At 51.7% G+C, this 18,569-nt stretch overlaps 1 protein-coding gene across 7 annotated transcripts in view; it reads right to left on the bottom strand.

Annotated features, from left to right (window-relative positions):
- Positions 1–1,845: 1,845 nt before the first annotated feature.
- The window catches only part of KDM2A (lysine demethylase 2A), a 601,751-nt gene continuing 585,027 nt past the window's right edge, over positions 1,846–18,569 (bottom strand). For 6 of the 7 annotated variants that reach the window (XM_050956089.1, XM_050956090.1, XM_050956085.1 and 3 more), the window contains 9 exons: positions 14,377–14,460; positions 12,190–12,456; positions 11,832–11,963; positions 11,637–11,726; positions 9,478–10,187; positions 8,118–8,281; positions 7,413–7,571; positions 6,730–6,945; positions 1,846–4,745 (listed from right to left, as the gene is read on the bottom strand). In XM_050956089.1, the coding sequence (XP_050812046.1) occupies positions 4,564–4,745; positions 6,730–6,945; positions 7,413–7,571; positions 8,118–8,281; positions 9,478–10,187; positions 11,637–11,726; positions 11,832–11,963; positions 12,190–12,456; positions 14,377–14,460 (2,004 nt within the window). In that variant the 3' untranslated portion in view covers positions 1,846–4,563. Of the gene's footprint in view, positions 4,746–6,729; positions 6,946–7,412; positions 7,572–8,117; positions 8,282–9,477; positions 10,188–11,636; positions 11,727–11,831; positions 11,964–12,189; positions 12,457–14,376; positions 14,461–16,108; positions 16,358–18,569 lie in introns of those variants that run through there. The other variant, XM_050956091.1, reaches the window with a different exon arrangement.

The following is an 18,569-nucleotide window of genomic DNA, read 5'->3' as shown; positions in this document are numbered from 1 at the left end:
ATACTTCCTTCTCTCTACTGGAAATACCTCTCCTGATTCATCCTACAATCGCATTTTCCTTTTTCACAGCCACATCATAGTCATCCCACAATCAACTATACACCTAGGCCTTTCTCCTTCAGCCATTTCCAGCTGAAGTCCTGAGCTTATGGCAATTTTATTAGTGCCTAAGTGCATGATCTTGAACTTCGTACTATTCCATTTCATCCCATTTCTATTACTCCAGTCCTCAAGGTCCTCCACTTCTTCCTGTGTAATATTCCAGTCTTCTTGTATTGACAAGGCCTCCCCAACGTCTCATCAGCAAACTCCCAACTTTTTGTTCCAAGGTCATTATTTGAAAGCCATTCCAAATACTTGGGTATTAGCATGATTGTATGGCCACACAGTTAGGCCTGGTTTAAGTCCAGTCACAGATCTTAACCGCAGAAGGGACCATTGTTATCTAGTCTGAACTCCTGTATAAACAGAGCCCAGAGAACTGCCCCAAAATAATTCCTGTTTGAACTAGAGCAAAGAAAAACCTCCAATCTCAATTTAAAAATGACCAGTCATGGAGGATCCACCACAGCCCTTGGTATGTTGTTAATAGTTAATTATACTCACTATTAAAAATTCAAAAGGTACCTGATGCTAAGCTGGTGCAATATACCAGATAGGAAAGGCAGAGTTGAGGGGGATATTATCAGCTAATAGCCCACCTCTCCAATGAGATGGAGAAATGAGGGCAACAGCACTTCTGAATGATGCTCAGGGGTGTAAGCAGAGAACTTAAATGGAGTTTGCAATATTGCATGGTAGCAGAGATCAGTGCAGGATACGCAGAGGCACCCTACCTGATTCCAGAATAACTTCTGCATGCAGAGCTATTAAGACCAGAATGCACCACCCATATCATATAGTCTGACCTCCTGTACAACACAGACTAAATAAATATCACAATGCAGCCCAACAATCAGAATTAGACTTAAGTATTACAGCCATCAGAAAACTACACTATTGTGTGCCACAGGCAGAGAACAGTATGGAAGCCCTAAATTACAAACGCCTAGGGAACCCAATGCCCACAAAGAGCATGAAGGGTGCAAGCAAAGTGGAGAGAAATTGAGTTGGTCAAGCAGGCATAACAAGGAGATATAGAAGGGAAGGGCTGGGACACATCCTGCCGTGAAGACACACAGCGGCTGAGAGATCTTTCAGCTTGTGAACCCAGACTGGAAGGTGATGAAGGCTTTAAATCTGATAGCAGTACCGTTTGGTTCTCTAGTTCCTTCCACCTGAGCCCCTCAAAGCACTTCCCTGCTTCAATGGCTGTTTATATATAGTGACTGCAGCTGGTCTGAAAAGCTTTTGCTTCTCTGCTAAAAACCTCATCAAGTTTCAGAAGGCTTTTCTTCAGTAAAACCCAAAGCTATGAACGAGCCTGTGAAAGGACGCAGTGTACTGAGCCTCCCACCAGACTTAATGGCATTAGAGGTGCCTACATGAGTCAAAAGATGACATCCAACAGAACATGCATAACGGGTGCTTCATCTTTTACTTTACAACAGCCTGAAGAGTGGCAGGATCTCTAAACTATTTTTTCCCAACAGAAATATTGGTCTGAAGACTGTCTAATCAGAGAACCAGCAGAAGTCTGACAAGGAAACCACCATTAACGGAAATAGGAAAAACTAAATATACACAATAAAACATCTGGTAGGACTGTTATACTCTTCTGGTCACCTGAGGGGTGGCAGGATGATGGCAGTGAAACTAGGAATCTGAGTGGTACCATCAACTTGAATTCACCTTCCCCTCTTGGGATGTCCAAACACCCACACAAACAACGTGCAGACCCGGCAGTGTTTTCTTTAAACTTTTATTCCAAAAATCCACCCCCAAGAAACAAAATATTTCCCTTCAGAGGCTGGTATCTTCCCCTCCCTCCCCCACAAATGTCTCTCCTGTTCATGTGGTAATAGGTTATGAGTAAAGATTCTCTCTAAAACCAGTACTGGAGAATGCTTAGAAGAGAAAATAAAAACAAAAAAATTCCAACTAGCTCCCCATCCCTTTGCCCCCAAATAATAACCCCCAACCCAAACAGCATAAGACTTGTTTTCTTTTACCCTTAATGCTTACATTTAATTTTAAAGCACAAATGTTGGAGATGGACTCTAAATCGCCAACAAAAATATATATTTACAATATTTCTCTGGGGGAAAACAAAACAAAACACAAAAACACAACCAAAACCCTTTAAACCAATAGTGACTTTCTTCAGGGAGTTTTATTTAGGGAGCAGGGCTTTTTTTTAAATCACTAAGTGATTTCATATATATATATATATTTATTTATTTCTTCTTTCCTTTGTGGATTTTCATCCCTTGCCCTCCAAGGTGGTGGCCAGTTACAGGAACAAGTATCACACCTTTATTTTATTTTATTTTATTAAGTCTCTGAAGCCACAGACTTATTGGAAGGCTGCGTCTGAGAAGGCTGTGGGACAGCGAACTTAAAGACTGACCATTTCCTTCACCCATCAATCAGCTTGACTCCTCCTCCTGCCTACCGTGGACACTCCTGGCACACTGATCCACTGTTGCTCAGCGCTGAATGCATATGTGACAGTAGCTAAGATGCTTTTATTTTTCAAACTGACAAGCCAGCCCAGAAATCCTCTGGGCTGGAGTGTCCCCCAGGTTGGATGCACTTATATATCCTGTTTATAGCTTCCCCTGCCTTCCTTTAAAACAAATAAAAATAAGTAGTTTGATTCTTCTGTTTTCCACAGGAGTTACCAAAAACAAAATGGCAGAAAGCTTCCACTCCTAGGTCAGTGATGATAAAGTGAGCTTCCCCCCCACCCAAAACTCTTAACGATCCATTGTAGCAAAACTCCCATGTACTGAGGCACTGTGGAATTCATCACACTTGCACGTTCCAGTCAGCAAGCAAGCAGGCTCATGATATGGAGGCCAGAGGAGGGGAGGGGAAGCACAGGACCTGAGCCCCCCCACTGGAGGTTCAGTGGATCTAAACAAAGACATTCCCCACCCCCAGCCAACACTGCAGCAGCAGAAGACATTGGTGCCAGAGAATTCAGAGCCAGCAGGCAATGGGGAGAGCTGGAGGGGTGACAGCTGCTTCTGCCTCCCTTATTGCTTTTGAAGCAGTGAGGGTGCATCTGGTTGATTCTCCTTTGAGGTTTCACAACCACTTGTCCCTCCCCCTTTTCCCTGCTGCTTAGAGAGTTCTTTTCTCCCCTGTAAGGCTGGAGAGGGGCTGGGGGAACACGTGGCAGGCTGGTTTTGTGCTATCAGTATGCTTAGAAGGAGAGGATTTGAGGGGCAGGAGGAGGGGAGGGAGAGAGCAGAGTGCAAACTGTGCATTAAACATCAACAAGCTCAGACAGTCAAGGGAGCGTCCAGTCACTTGGGGGAGGGAGGAGGGGGAGGGAGAGGAATAATGACCCAAAATAAGATTCCAACCTTTCTTTTTAAAGTGCAAAAAGCTCTCTGCTGCCCAAGAGAGAGGGTTCTTTGGACCGACCATTCATTGCAAAGGAAAAGTGGCAGCTAAAGGGGTAGGGGGATGGGGACTTTCACACTCCCTTCCACATCTCCCAGTTCGAGAGCTGACAGCTACACGCTGGGTGACAGGATGGAGAAGCATCCTCTCCTCTGGCCGCAGCATCCCAAGAGTGCTTAATTATACTAGCCTGCCCGAGGGGGTGGGGAGAGCATGTAGCCCACCCTGTGCAGAATCCAGAAACCCCTCTGGATGCCTTCAGAGACCTCCCTGAGCTCTGATGGACCTGGCCACCTGCAGACACCCACCCCCAGCCCTTCCAGAAGGGCTGGACACACTCATCCTCATGGGGGTGTGGATAGATGATGCTGTGAGCAGTCTAGTGCTGCTCTGGAGTGGAAGCTTGGCTAGCCAAGGGAGACACCTAGCCTTGAGAACCCACTGCCATAGGGCTCTCACCCTCCACATACAAGCTGCAGGAGGCAAACCCTGGCCACTTCAGTGAGGCAAGGCCAACAGGAGGAAAAGCTCAGGGGGCAAAGATGTGGCATGTGTGCCAAGTATGACAAGCCACAGGGCCAACAGCCACCCCTGTGGCAGTGGTCCTGGAGAGACCAGGCATGCTTGCTTCATACCATCCAGCTCCAATCCCTTTTCCAGGGCACTCCCCTTGCTCATGCTGAGTAGGAAGTGAAATCTGCTTGGGGTGCCAAGGCGGGGAGAAAAGAGGGGCACATTTCCCTGCGAAGACACCTCTGCACAACCTCACACTAAGAGCAGCCAGGCTCCAGAACGAGCTCCCCCGGCCACGGCCCATTCCTCCTCAGCTATGGGTCAGCCTGGCAGGACCCCTTCTGCTGCCGAACTCCCAGGAAGAGGAGGAGGAGGAGACCTAGTGGAGTGGGGCTGGCTACTGCCCTGCCTGTGGAGGTGGGTGCTGGAGGAGTGCAGGATGCTGGCCTCACAGCAGGACAGGGCTGGGGAGGAAGAGCGCCTCTTCAAGAGGGGTGGGATGGGATCTTTCCTTCTCAGTCTGCCTGGGGTTGGTCTCTAGCTGATTTTCTGGATCAGCTTCTCGTCGGACAGGCAGTAGAGGCTGCTGATGGACAGGTCTGAGATGAAGTGCTCGCAGGCTTTACGGGTAATCTGCTTGCAGCCTCGCAGGTCGATCAGGGTAAGGTTGGAGATGCGCCGCAGGTACAGCAGGGACTGGTCTGTCAGCTTATTGCAACCTGAGCAGAAGAGGAAGAAGGGGTTTCAGAAGAGCACGCACTACCCCCCACATGCCACGCATGGCCCTGCACACCCCACAGGAAGCTGGGACAAGTTTGGCAGGGGGCTGGAGTAGCCAGCTGGGAACGTTGGGTAGATTAGAGGAAAGGAAAAATACACTGAAGTTTATACTGAATATGAAACATCCCAGTCAGAATATCCCCTTAAATATCCCAGTCAGCACAGCACCTCCCACCCCCCAATCTAACATCTGCCCCTGCCTCTCAGTCCCATGAATACCTCAGCCAGCACCTCCTGGGGAATTTAATCTGATGTCAAACTCAGACTAAGCAGCCCCTAGATTTTAAACTTTTCTGCTTGCCATAGACTGGGTCTCTACCATTCACCCTGCAATTGACAAGAGGGAGATGGTGAGTTCTGGTAGCTGGAACATAGAGCTGGCTGGAAATTGTCAATGTTTGTCAGAAAAGGTTGATTTCACAAAATCAAAATGTTCCATTGGGATGTGTTCACTTCATCCACTCTTCCAGTTGTGCTCTGAAAGCCTGCCTGGTTCCCAGCCACCTCGCCTGGTTCCCTGCACCTGCTAGGTCAGCTGCCAGAGAACTGGGAGCCCAGCATAGCCCTGGCTCAAGCTGGGGGTCCTGGCTGTATGCCAGAGAGCCTGGAAGCAGGGCTGACAGGTGTCTGGGCAGCTTGGAGAGTCTCAGTCAGGAAAAAGATCTTGGAGTCATCATGGACAGTTCTCTGAAGATGTCCACGCAGTGTGCAGAGGCGGTCAAAAAAGCAAACAAGATGTTAGGAATCATTAAAAAGGGGACAGAGAATAAGACTGAGAATATATTATTGCCCTTATATAAATGGATGGTATGCCCACATCTCGAATACTGTGTACAGATGTGGTCTCTTCATCTCAAAAAAGATATACTGGCACTAGAAAAGGTTCAGGAAAAGGGCTACTAAAATGATTAGGGGTTTGGAACGGGTCCCATATGAGAAGAGATTAAAAAGGCTAGGACTCTTCCGCTTGGAAAAGAGGAGACTATGGGGGAATATGATGGAGGTATATAAAATCATGAGTGATGGAGAAAGTGGATAAGGAAAAGTTATTTACTTATTCCCATAATACAAGAACTAGGGGTCACCAAATGAAATTAAATAGGCAGCAGATTTAAAACAAATAAAAGGAAGTTCTTCTTCACGCAGCGCACAGTCAACTTGGGAACTCCTTACCTGAGGAGGTTGTGAAGGCTAAGACTATAACAGCGTTTAAAAGAGAACTGGATAAATTCATGGTGATTAAGTTCATAAATGGCTATTAGCCAGGATGGGCAAGGAATGGTGTCTCTAGCCTGTTTGTCAGAGGATGGAGATGGATGGCAGGAGAGAGATCACTTGATCATTGCCTGTTAGGTCCACTCCCTCTGGGGCACCTGGCATTGGCCACTGTCGGTAGACAGGATACTGGGCTAGATGGACCTTTGGTCTGACCCGATACGGCCGTTCTTATGTTCTTATGAACAGTTTTGATCTCACTCTCACGTGGAATGAAGATTTTCATCCATCTGAGCATTTCTCCACAGGATGGGAGTTGTGGGTTCCAATCAGCCCTACTGGCCATAAGGGCTATCGACAATGTGTTTAAAAGGAAAGAGTACTGATTTCAGAGCACAACCCTGCAGCAGATGCTGAGGAACATCTGGGGCACTGGAGACAATGCCATATGAGCCCACCCTCTTCATTCAGCCTTGAGAGCAGATTCCAAGCTGCCTGGTATTGTCGAAGACTCACAGTTAACTCATCCCTCAGGAGCAAGACTGTGCTGAAGGCCACAACTGAGCCAACATGGAAACTAACCCCCACCCTGCCACTGTCCCCCAGCAGCACGGAACCCTTTCAAAGCAAGGATAAATGAAGGCGGAGCAGTGGCCCTGTCTGGCACCACGCAAGGTGCCAGTGGAGGGGTGCAGAGGTCGCAGGCACCTGCCATGTTGATCTCAGTGAGTGAGTTGCGCGTGGAAGACCCCACGGCCGTTAGGAGGTTGGCCGACTGGTCCGTAAGGTGGCTGCAGTGACTAAGGTCAAGTCGTGAGAGCAGGGGCATATGGCGGATGATGAGCCGGAGCGTGGCATCGGTGATGTCCAGACCAGCTAGCCGGAAGTCTGTCATGTTGCGGAGTTTGCTGCGATTGTCTTGACCTGCAGAGGTACGTGGGGAACAACCATGTCATGGCCACCCCCAGCTGTATTCCCACCTGCTACATGCCAGCACCTCCCACTTCATCACCTGCACCAAGAGATGAACTTCTACTAAGTCAAGTATCAGAGGGTGCATTTGAAGAAGCAAGGTTTTTTACCCACAAAAGCTTATGCCCAAATAAATCTGTTAGTCTTTAAGGTGCCACTGACTCATTGTTTTTCTAATAAGTCAGTGCAGCCCAACCACCCTGCAACACTACCTGGAGAATACAGCCCCCATCTCGCTCCCAGAAATATGGATCCCTGAGGAAATACCTCATCCCATGGCAACCAGAGCTCCCACTACATTCCCTGAACACTGCCCCCTGGAGATCCTTCTTGGTAACCAAAACCCCATCCCACCAGAACACACACCTTCCTCGTGCAACCACGCCGCCCACCCTCATATTACCCAGGAACCAACATACTGGGTTTGTCTGTGGGAGGTGTGAGCAAGTCCCGGATCTGAGGGTCCTTGATTCCTACTGCCCACCGAAGATCGAGGGTCCTGAGAAGGGGACAGCTGGAGGTACTGAGTGCACAGACTGCAGACCAGGAACAGCCTGCTAAGATGAGGTCTTTCAGGCCTGCCGTGAAGAGGGGGAACCAGTGAGTCAAGAGAGCCCTGAACTCCAAGACACCCCCATAGCCTCCTTTCTGATCTGAGACCAACTGGACCCCTTGTCCACACCCCTGCCAACACATTCTAGTGACTTCACCTCTTGCCCACCCCTGGGAGAGAGGAGGCCAGGATGGGGATGTACACAGAACCCGAATTTCCACCTCATCCTGGCAGGATAGAAGTGGGGAGGTCTCTTCAGTGATGGGGAGACTGGGGCACACAGGGAACTTACTGCAAGAGCCGACTTCCCCATGTGACTCAGGAAGATCCACAAGGACTCCTGGGAATGGGTGGTACCATGAGATACCCTGAAGATACATGAACATGGCAACAATCCTAGGTTACCTCTGACATCCACAAGGGCACAGGGTTATGGCACCCACAGGCTGGCTGGCTATTCAAAGTGGTGGTGGGGCTACCAGACAAACAGCAGTTCTGCTTTGCCCTCGGCATTACAATCCATACGCTGAAGAGACAAGCCCTTCCCCCCCAAAGCACAAGTCCCACTGACCTGGCAGCCTGTTGACAAGCCAGGTGAGCTGTTTTTTGGAGATATTGGTCCAGCTAAGGTCGAGGCTGACTGGCTGCCTCTTGATGATGCCGCTCAGGGCCTGGGGAGTGATGGACTTGCACCTGCTCAAATCAATCTTCGTCCACAATCTCTTGTCGCAGCACCTGATGCACAGAGACACACAGGCTGGATAGGAAGAGCCCACAGCCCCACCAGATACAGACAGCTGGATGCCAAGGGACTGAAGGAGCTCCAGTGGTAACATGCTCCAAAGGACCAAGCGGCTTGCTGTGCTAATCAACTACTGCAGGCTTTTCAGCACCAGTCTGTCTCTAGACACATTCCAGCTTGTGCTGGAGGAGCTCTCTCTGATGCCAGTCATGCAGCTCATGCCCCAGAACATGGGTTAGGCTGTCCCGGGAACCAGCAGCAGGGCAGTCAGTTATCTCAGCACTGCTGGTTACAATAAGGATCAGTGAACGCTGGGAAGAGAAAACATGCTGGGCCAGCAGCTAACAGGTCTTGCAAGCCTGTAGGATCTAGTGTGCTTGTGCCTTCATGGGCACTGAAGTTGCTAAGGCTGAGGGATTAGGGAAAGATGGGTCTCTGCTTCCCACCTCACTAACTAGGAGGCTGCATGTTCTGCCTGAGGGGCCAGCTCTCCTCACACAAGCTACAGGTCACTCCATTGCCTTGATGATAGCCACCAGGTAGCCTGAAGTGAGAGTAAAAAGGCCCCTGGGTGGAACAGGTAATCACCACATGCCCATCACGACTGGGGACTGGAGAGGGTAAGAGATATTTAGGACCCCAAGGGAGACATCACCGCAACAGTGCAGAGCCCAGAGACAGTCCCCAGTCCTCGGTGCCCTTGTACAGCACCCTCCACAGAGAGTTAGTTTGTACAGCCTGGAGACAGTTCTGCAAAGCCACCAGGAGAAGGCTGGTGGACACAGGACACCGTGTCAACCACAGGAAAGGTAAGAAGAGTGCAGGATTAGTCACTGTGGGCACTAGCAAGGATGGAAGGCAGGGACTGGAAATCAGGAAATGCTCTCTGATGGAGAAGACAACCAACTGGTAATGGCCCAACAGAGCCATGCAAAGAAGGTTATTTCTTGAGCTGGAAGAGCAGATATGGCACAAATAGCATGACAAGCTTTAGCACCAACATACCTAACCCAAGAGCCAGAGGGACATGGCACCTTTGCCAGGGCCCCAATATGCACCAGCTGCGATGAGGCTGCAACTGACCCTGAAACAACCCTCCCAGCTCTAATCTTCTCCTATTTGGTACTGACCAGCTGGCAGGGGTCCACTGCCTTTGATGAGCGAGGGGATGCCACCATGTTCCACTTACCATTTGTACCAGGTCTTGCACACCCGCATACACTCGCAGAGCTCTCTGCGGCTGAGGTAGCGGAACACAGACATCCACACCTCACGCTGCATCCAGCTCTCCTCGCCGTCCTGCGCTCGGCTGCCTCTGCCATTCAGCCGGGCCGTCCCGCCCTCCTCCGCGCTTTCCTCCTCCTCCTCCTCATCTGCCGCCTCCTCCTCGTCTGCCGCCTCCTCCTCCCCGGCCCGCTGGGGCGTCCTGGCTGGGCAGTGGCGCACGACCACGCGGGGAGAGTGCCGCAGATTAGTGGAGGAGGCGGTGATGGCCTGCAGCTTGGGCACAATAGAGGTGCCATGCAGGTCTTTGGCGGGCCTCTGCAGCGTGACCGTAAGGTAGGAGCCATGCAGCTTGGCCTTCTCCACCTCTGACAGCTCCTTCTTGCCACTGGGGTTGTTCTCCTTCTCCCGCACCATGGTGCGTTCTGTGACCTGGAGTCGCTGTAGCTGCCGCCGCTTGAAGCGCTCGTCCCGGCTGGCGCTGTGGTGGTCACTGGGGCCAGCCCCCGGGGATGAGCGCGTCACCACACCCCGTGGCGATGCCGGGTCGTGGATCAGCTGCAGCATGGAGGTGGGCGAGTGTGGCGGGGGTGTCAGGGGCTCCTCGCAGCTCCGCAGGGGTCGCAGGACTTTGGCCTGCACTATGTCCTCGTCACTCTCCTCCATCTTTCGCTTCTGCAAAGGAGCCAGAGGAGAGGGGAGTTAACACCTCACCTATCAACAGCACCCCACGATGGCACAGCAGGCAAAACCCCAGCAGAACACACGGCCAATACGCTGGTGCAGGGCTCCACTCACCTGGGCAAGACCACCACCTCTGGGCACTGAATAGCGGGGTCTGCACCAGCAGTGCCCAGCATGTGGAGGAGGGGCTAAGAAGAGCTTGCCCAGCACTGTCCATATGGCAAGTCTGCTTTCCCAACACTGACCTGTAGTAACCAGGGTAGGGAGTGCAGTGTGTTACAACATAAAAGGCAGAGGGGCTCGAGCCAACCATCCAGGCTGTGGGCATCTTCTTTACAGTAACCTCGCACCCAGGCCATGGCAAGTTCACCAGGCCTCACTCACAACTGGTTTCCAGGGAGGGGCCATTGGCCCCTCCACCATTTGCAAACCCACCTGCATAGAAGACTCAGTCAAACTGTTGGGAGTCACAGTGATGGAAGGGGCAGAGATTTGGAGGCTGGATGGGAACAGCACCAGCTTTTAGGAGTTATGTGATCAGAGCTCAGCTCCTAAATCCACACCTGGCCACCTGAACAAGCAGCCTGACTTTCAGGATGGCTAAGTACCCATTGAGGTCCTTTGCCTAAGGGAGTGGTGGTGGAAGGATTAAGCCACAAGGCTTTGCTATGTCCTTGAGGCCGATGGGAAACCTGCCCCCTTCCCACTGCTGAGCTCTGCACCCAGGCTGGCCACATTCATCTCCTCCCAAGTTGCAGGCCTACTCCCTGCAAGAGGGTCCCCCACCTTGCTCGCCTCTGCTGGGACACTGCTCTCTGGGGCAACAGGCACAGTTCTATGTATGAGCTGGTAACCGTAGTTCTGCCGCCTAGGCAGCGCTGCCAGCCTCCACTTGGCCAGCCGGCGCCGCACATAGTCTGTTCGCTGCTTGGTGGCAGGGTCTGGGCGCCAGTGCCCTTTGAGAAGTCGTTTCTTCTGCAGGATGCTGGAGTTCGCTTGTTGACGGGCTCTCTGTGAACGTCATGGGGGGTGGACACGGAAGAGCTATGAACCAGCTCCACTGGAAGTTAGCAACGCGCAGCTTCACCAGTGCCCGCAAGCCACCTGGCCACACCAAGGTGCCACAGCTCCACCAGTGCCCACCTGCCTGAAGTGGCACTCACTGCCCGCTAGAGCATCAGTTCCTGTTGACCCCATGTGGCCATGCACATACACGCACATGTGCCTGGCTCCATGGCATGGTGACCTCAGACCCTGCTCAATTCTCCCTGCAACTCAGTGTCCAGAGCGAGTAGCATCCCACAACCAGCTGGGCTCCCTGCTTCCCCACATACCTCCCCCACCTGAGAAGAACTGAGTGGGGTGTGCATTTAGAGGGCAATCCAAGTGCTCCCATTCTCCCCACACTGGTGCTGTCCAGGCAAGTGGGTCTCCTCTTACCTGGCCCTTCTCCGAGTCATCACCCTGGTAGCACTTTGGACACTCCCAGCAATTGGGCAATTCATCATTCAGCAGCCCTTCCCCGTTCATCTGCAGATGGGACATACCAAGTGGTTAGGCACCATCCTTCAGCCATTTGCCCCCACCCCCTACACGAGTGTGGACCCAAAACCCATGTCCCTAGGCCCACCTCACCTGCAGGCAACCAGGGTGAACTATCTCATTACAGATGCAGCATTCCATGAGCTTCTTCTCAAAGTCCTGTGAATCCTCATTCTGATCCACCTCCCCGCAAAGTGCGCACGTGACCGAGTGAGGCAGCCTGGGCTACAAAGGAAGCCAAGAGTGAAACTAGGGAGACAGGCAGCCCAAAGGAAGTACCCTCAAGCTTGGGGGATGGGTAGTTCCAGGCACTCCCTTGTGTTGCCCCAAATTCTGCTCTGTTAAATTCACATTTGGAGTGGAAGGCTCAAGCAAATTCCCCTCCACCCTTGGCCCCAAGTGGCCAGCCACCGCTCCCTCTGCTCCCAATGTAACTTGCTGCAGAACTCACCGCTAAGCACTGCCGGAGGACGCAGGACTGCTTCATGCGACCAGGCCCCCCAAACTTCTTCATGTCCCTGCAGTAGTGGCACATGCCGCACTCGCCTTGCATGCAGGCCTTGCATTTACGGCACCGCACTCGCCTCCGTCGTGCTCCTGAAACTATTGGAGACACTGTGGGCCTTACAGGTGCCAGGCGTGGGGCTGGCTTCATGGTGTGAGGCTTGGTGATGGGGATGGTGGGCAGGCGCACCTTCGGTCGGGCCTGGAGCTTTAGCTGGCGAAAGAAACACAAAGGAGAGGTCGAAGATTGGGAGGCTCATGGCTCACTGCTTTCTGTCATGTTCTGGCAGCAGGAGCACCTCAGCAAGCCCGTTACGCACCTTTCATTTGGATCTCAAAGGACGGCACAGATCAGCCCAGTCAGCATTTTCCCCATTTTACACAGCTGGGAATTGATGTATTCAAGGGAAGATAGGATTAGATCCCTAGCCACTAGACTGCTACACCGCAGAGTCGAGTTGGAAGTCAGCACTTTCATACCATGAGCCAAGGAAGGGAAGTGACTGTTCGCAGCACTTATCTTCTTTCCCAATCCATACCCCAATCTTTTCTTCCAGTCCAGTCAGGGCTGCAAATGGGCCCCTACATCTCACTATGATCTTAAGACAGTGGCTTGCTCCCTTCCAGACTTCCCCTGGTGAGACTTGTTTCTGACCCAGGGCCAGGGGCTGGGAAAGTATGCCAAATCTGAAATTGTTTATAAACTGGCCCAGCTGCTAAGCACCTTCGCAACAAGTCTTCTCCACACAACTGCAGCAAATTCTCCAACTGCCAGTGCTTTATACCACTGGGAAGCTGGGATCCAAGCTCAGCCTGTTAAGGCTGGTCAATGGTCTCCTCATCTAGGAAGGCTTTTTGGTCCAGGCCTGAATATTGATGCATTGCCCCTTGAAGCTGTACAGTTCCCAAATTCTCCTCCAAGAGACATCCTATTCTGACATTTCTAAGAGCAACACCCATGGTGAGAGCAGCCAGAACAAGAGGGACAGACTATCAACCCTCACAGAGCTATGGGGCATAAACTAATCTCCAGCTGGGGTAAGCTGCAGACCCACCTGGCCAAAGGGCCTGGGTGGGGGGCTTTACTGTATCTCCCTTTCTCCAAGTCAAGAGGTAGGAAGGCAGAAAAACTCCTTGGCCAACTGCCAACATAATAATTTCTGTTAGAGGGAGCCCATTATCCAGCACGCTCACTCCCTTTTAGGGAACAAATTCTGACTTATGAATGTACCATTTTGTTTTATTTTTTAAGGTATTTAGGTACCTTTTAAAATCTAGGCCTTACTGCTCATTCCTATATATTCACCGAATAGGTTAGGCAAACATTTCAGCGTAGGGACCTTTCACGAAGTTTTCTCTGTGACTATTCACCATTAGTAGCAAGTGACTGAACAAATAAATCACACGGCATTACTTCAGCTCCATGACTGGATGGCAAACTATGGATGGAACTGGTGGAGAGTGGTGACTCCTGTTTGCATGTGAATGGTATTCAGACCAACACACTTAGATTCAAGGATAGTATGTGAGGGCAGAGTCTGATGGACTCACTCTGGATTGCTAGCTAGCTGCCACCTTTGGGAAGCATTTCTTTGCAGGACAGCTGAAGCATAGCTGGGACTGATCCCCATGAGGGTGGGGAAGCTACCTGCTTCGCCCTGCTGTGGGCTTGTTAAGACAGCAGACACTAGATAAAGGGCATATCTGCAGGAGGCCCAAACTCTGCTCCAAGACAGCCACTTATGGAAAGTTCACTGGCTTAGAGGTGCTTGCTGCTGGGTGCCAACTCTTGTACACAGAAGCACACTTGGGTTTATGTTTATCTTTCACTTCTGCACTCTGCATTTCACCTGAAGTGGCGAATGTGACAGCACCACTTTCTCTAATCCTGCATCTTGCTGCCTCCTCCCATCCACATTCCTGCATTTAAGTGACTCTGGGAAGGGCTGCTGGGAACATGACTCAACTCGACTCCCCTCCCCTATGGAGGGTCACGGGGCAATTAGGCTCCAGGACTCTGCTCTCCACTTCCACCACTGGATTCTCTGCAGAAGAAGCAATAAGGAGGAGAGAGACCAGACGAAACCCAAACCACCAGCAGTTGTCTGGGTCATGGTACAGCCCCATCTCTTACCTTGTCTCTCTTGGGCCACTGGATGATAGGGACTCCTGTAAGTGCCAGTTTGGGATCACTGTTTGCGTGTTCTTCCAGCAGCAGCTATTGGAGAGTCAGGAAAAGAAAAGGAAGGAGACAAACAGAAGCACGGATATGTAAGCAAGAAAACAAATAACTGCTGCCAGCCTGGATCTGTCCAGATGCAAGGGAGAGAACATTCCTTTCACACACTGCTGCAATAGCTGGGGAAGAGATGTCCTCCACTCCACCCCCAGCTGCTCCACTCCACTCCCAGCAGAGACACCTGTTCATCGTTAGCAGAGCTGAGCTACACAAGTGATAGTTATCTAGCCATTTCAGCCCAGAAGTCCCTGGCAGACCATGCTGAGAGGAGTGTACACATGTATGGGGACTAGTTCTTTTGAAAGAATGTAGGGTAGAGGAGAGGAAGCCCAGCCCGTTTCCCTGAGGAGCTGAGTTGGGGCATGATGCATCCCTGCAATTCAAATGCTTGAAGCAGCAGACAGAGTGCAGGACAGCCAGCCCCTGCTCTGGTGTAGGAGGCAGTCAATCTCATAGGGAAACCGCACAGCCCTGTGTTGGGTGCCAGGCAGCTAGAAGTGTCTTCCTATTCTGCCTTCCGGTTTGGATTTCACAGTAATGAACAGTTCCAAAAGGTGGCAGGGCTTTGAGGCTTCTGGGAATGTTCCCAGGGCTGGCCTTCCTGCCTTTAACTCAAGGACAACATCCTACAGCCAGGTGTTAGCGACAGGTACCTGCATCCCCAGGAGGGCTCTTGGGCTACCAGTGCCAAGTCTCCTGCCTCTGCTCTCCACCCCACCCAACACCCAGATTGCCGTTACAGATGTGCTTTATTTACTTGGCTGTTGTTATGGCTACGTTTTCAGGAGCCTCCTGCTGGCACTCCCATGTGCCAGGCGAGTGCAGTGCTTCCTGCTGCCAGGAGGAAACAGGGCATGGGCTGGGCTCACTCTCGCAACCCAGGGGATGCACGTCCCCCCCAAAGGAAGCCTCTGCCAGGGAGGGCTGCTTTCCAGTTACTCCCCGCCTTTCTGAGAAGGCTGTGGGCGGGCGGAAGTGGCTGCCTCCACTCCCAGAACAGCACAGTGTGCTGCCCACAACCAGACTTTCCTCCCTCAGCCAGCCTTCCCATGAGCACACACTGAAAGGAAAGGTCAGGGTCTGGGGGTATTTAGACACACACGCCTCAATGTCTATCAGAGCAGGGAGGGGGAATGCACACTCCCCCTACCCCCGGCACTCCAGGGGGTGGCTGACTGTTCAGAGACACACATCCTGCTCTGAGTGGGAGGAAGCACACCCTGATCCCCCATCTAATCAAACAAGGCAGTTTGGAGTGGGGGACCCTAAATGTGTCTCCTCTGCTCTCATTTCAGGAGGGAGAATGCCAACTCCCAGCCTTGAAACACCCCACTGCGATGACCACAAGCACAAGTAGAAAATGCTCCCAAAGAGGAAACGGGTGACTAGATTCTCAATCCAGAAAGACCCCCAGAAAAAGGTGCAGGGACCCAACGTAAGCAAGCCAACTCCAGTCAGATGAGAGAGGACAGCCCGAGCCCCAGCAGGGAGCTGTTTTGAGAGGGCGGGATCTCACAGAACAGAGCCAACAGCATTGTTCTGCAGAAACGTGGATGGCAGTTGAGTGCCTCCCCCACGCGGGTTCCCATCCATTCCCCCGCCAAGGAAGCTCTGCTAGCTGCCTGACCTTGTGTGCCACGTCCCTCTGGAGCTGCCGAGGCTGTGGAGGGTGAAGTTTCCGAGCCCCTTTGTTTCGCTGCCTGCACTGCGAGCTGCAGGGCTCTCCTTGGCTCCACTCCTTCCGATTTACAGTGGGTAAATCAGCAACCCCCCAGCTCTTCAGGAGACATGTTCTCAAGAGCCGCCCCCCGAACCCAGCTCGCTCCTTTCCAGACCCGGCCCGCAGCTTCCTGTGCCTGCAGACAATGCTGCTGCGTCACCCACATGCGGCTCCCAGCAATGCTTTGCAGCGGAAGATGGCAGAAGAGAAAGAGCCAGGGAGGGAGGCAACGCGCAGAGGGCAGCTCCGTTCTGCTGCAGAGTCAGAGGAGGCTGGGACAAGCGGCTGGCGGCTTGCTGATTGGCCGACAGGGCTGCCCAAACAGCCCCCCTCCTCTGTCCCCTCCCCTCACCACTGCAATCGGAGAACCCAGGGCCAGACCCCCGACGGCTCCGGCTCCAGCAGTGTGGCAGACTTTAGAGAGCAACAGAAAAGCGTTAACCCCTTGTGTGCGCTGCGGCTGGCCTGCATTTGTCCTCATCTTACACGCCCTGGCTAGCCACCTTCCCATTGTCTTAATCAGGCTATTTTACGGGCACAGCATGGGGCGGGGTGGAATATTCAGATAAGAAAGGAGGTGGTCGGGGATAATTGCAGACTCTACGGAACACAAACCGAGTTTGCAGGCATTGATCCAGGGGAACCTCGGGATCTAAAACATGAACCTCCACTACTTCAGCTAAGAGACCACATCCACTAACTTTTGGAGGCAGTTGCAGCCTCGAATCAATGTGTGTGTCCCCCCTTCTAGTGGTTACGTCAAAGAGTCATACTGGGTTTACCTGAGTTACACAAGATATCCCAGTGCACCCATCCAGTTCCCATCTCTGGTGAATCTCAACATAGCCCACTGTGGGACAACTTCAGCTAAAAATGGAGGATGTTATGTAAGTATGAAATATATAAGGAAAATTGTACTAATTAAGGTCTATTAAATTGTGTTATGCTGCCAAAGTTTAATGTATTACATATCACAGAACCTTCACTCTTGTAGAAGCTGGAAGGGAAAGCTGAAAGTCTGGCAGGTGAGCAAGGGACAGTTGGATTTTTTTGCACCCAAGGGGCATGGGGAGCAGTTTGGGAAGGATGTGGCAGGGATTAGCTGGATGTTTCCATTAAAATAATCCAGTAGCTAACAAGGCTGTGGTTTGAACGGTCATCCATACTGGGCATCAGCATTAACACCATAGTGAACTGACCCTCTTAGTGCTACTGTTGCAGGCTGTCTGCAGACTCAGGCAGACATCTCTGCACCCATAAAGGTCAGAAGATTCGTATAATAAAAAGCTGAGATGCTAGATCACAATTCTGCAGAAGTCTGTAAATCATGGAGTATGAGGTCCTTCATCAACCAATCACATGCACCTATGAAACATACTTTGCATTCCTGTCCCTCAATGGGAAATGTTTTTTTCATACAGTCTCATTAGGTAATGGTCCTCACCTTCAATACATATGCCTTCTTACTCATCTTGTGCTGTAGGAAGCTACCTCCTCTCATCACCAGGGCCGGCTCCAGGCAGGTGCTTGGGGCAGCCCATGGAAGGGGGCAGCACAACTGAGTTTTCGGCGACAATTCGGCAGCGGGTCCCTCAGTCCCTCTTGGAGGGAAGGACCTGCCGCTGAATTGCCACCGAAGAATGAAGCGGCAACGTTTGAGGTGCTGCTGATCGTGGCTTCCCCCCCCCCCCCCACAGCAAAAAACACTGGAGCTGTCCCTGCTCATCACACCCTGATATATCAAGGTTGAGAGTTTGGGCAGCTGTCTACTGCGTTTTACAGGTGAATAGGGAAGGTTTAACCCTCCCTTTCACAGCAGGAGAGATGAAAAGTGGCTGCTTTCTCAGAACAAACACCTCTTTCAAGCTACACCCTTCTCAGATTTCATTGTAGGTTTCATTCTGTCCTCTGACATGAGAACAACTTCCCATGTAGCCAGTGACCTCTCTGCAGAGGGTGCCTATTTCATGCTTCTGGGCAGCCTCTAGAACTAAGCAATGGCCAGCTCCCTCCAGCCATGGTTCCTCTCTGTCCTAACCTTGTCTCCAGCCATGGCTTTCCTTGTTCGAGTATCAAAAAAGGAGAATGTAATGACCAGAGGTCTAGTTTGGCAATTTTGCGAGATGTGGGCTTCAGCGACAGAGACAGGAAAGAGCAGCTCTAGACACTCAGAACCTAGAGGGAGAATAGTGAGGCGGGAACCTAAATGATCCTGATTTATTGCAGGGGGGAAAAGATTGGGGTACAGGAGAGCTATCCTGCTTTGAATGAACGGTGACTACCCTTGCATGGCTGACAGATGGAGTGGACTACTGGCCCTGCAGGCAAGGGAAGGCCATAACAGCTCATCATGCAACGAAGGAGGATT

Source organism: Gopherus flavomarginatus, chromosome 5, assembly GCF_025201925.1.
Source record: "Gopherus flavomarginatus isolate rGopFla2 chromosome 5, rGopFla2.mat.asm, whole genome shotgun sequence".
NCBI classification, from domain to species: domain Eukaryota; kingdom Metazoa; phylum Chordata; order Testudines; family Testudinidae; genus Gopherus; species Gopherus flavomarginatus.
Note: the sequence above shows the minus strand (reverse complement) of the source record. Positions and strands in the feature narration are given on the sequence as shown.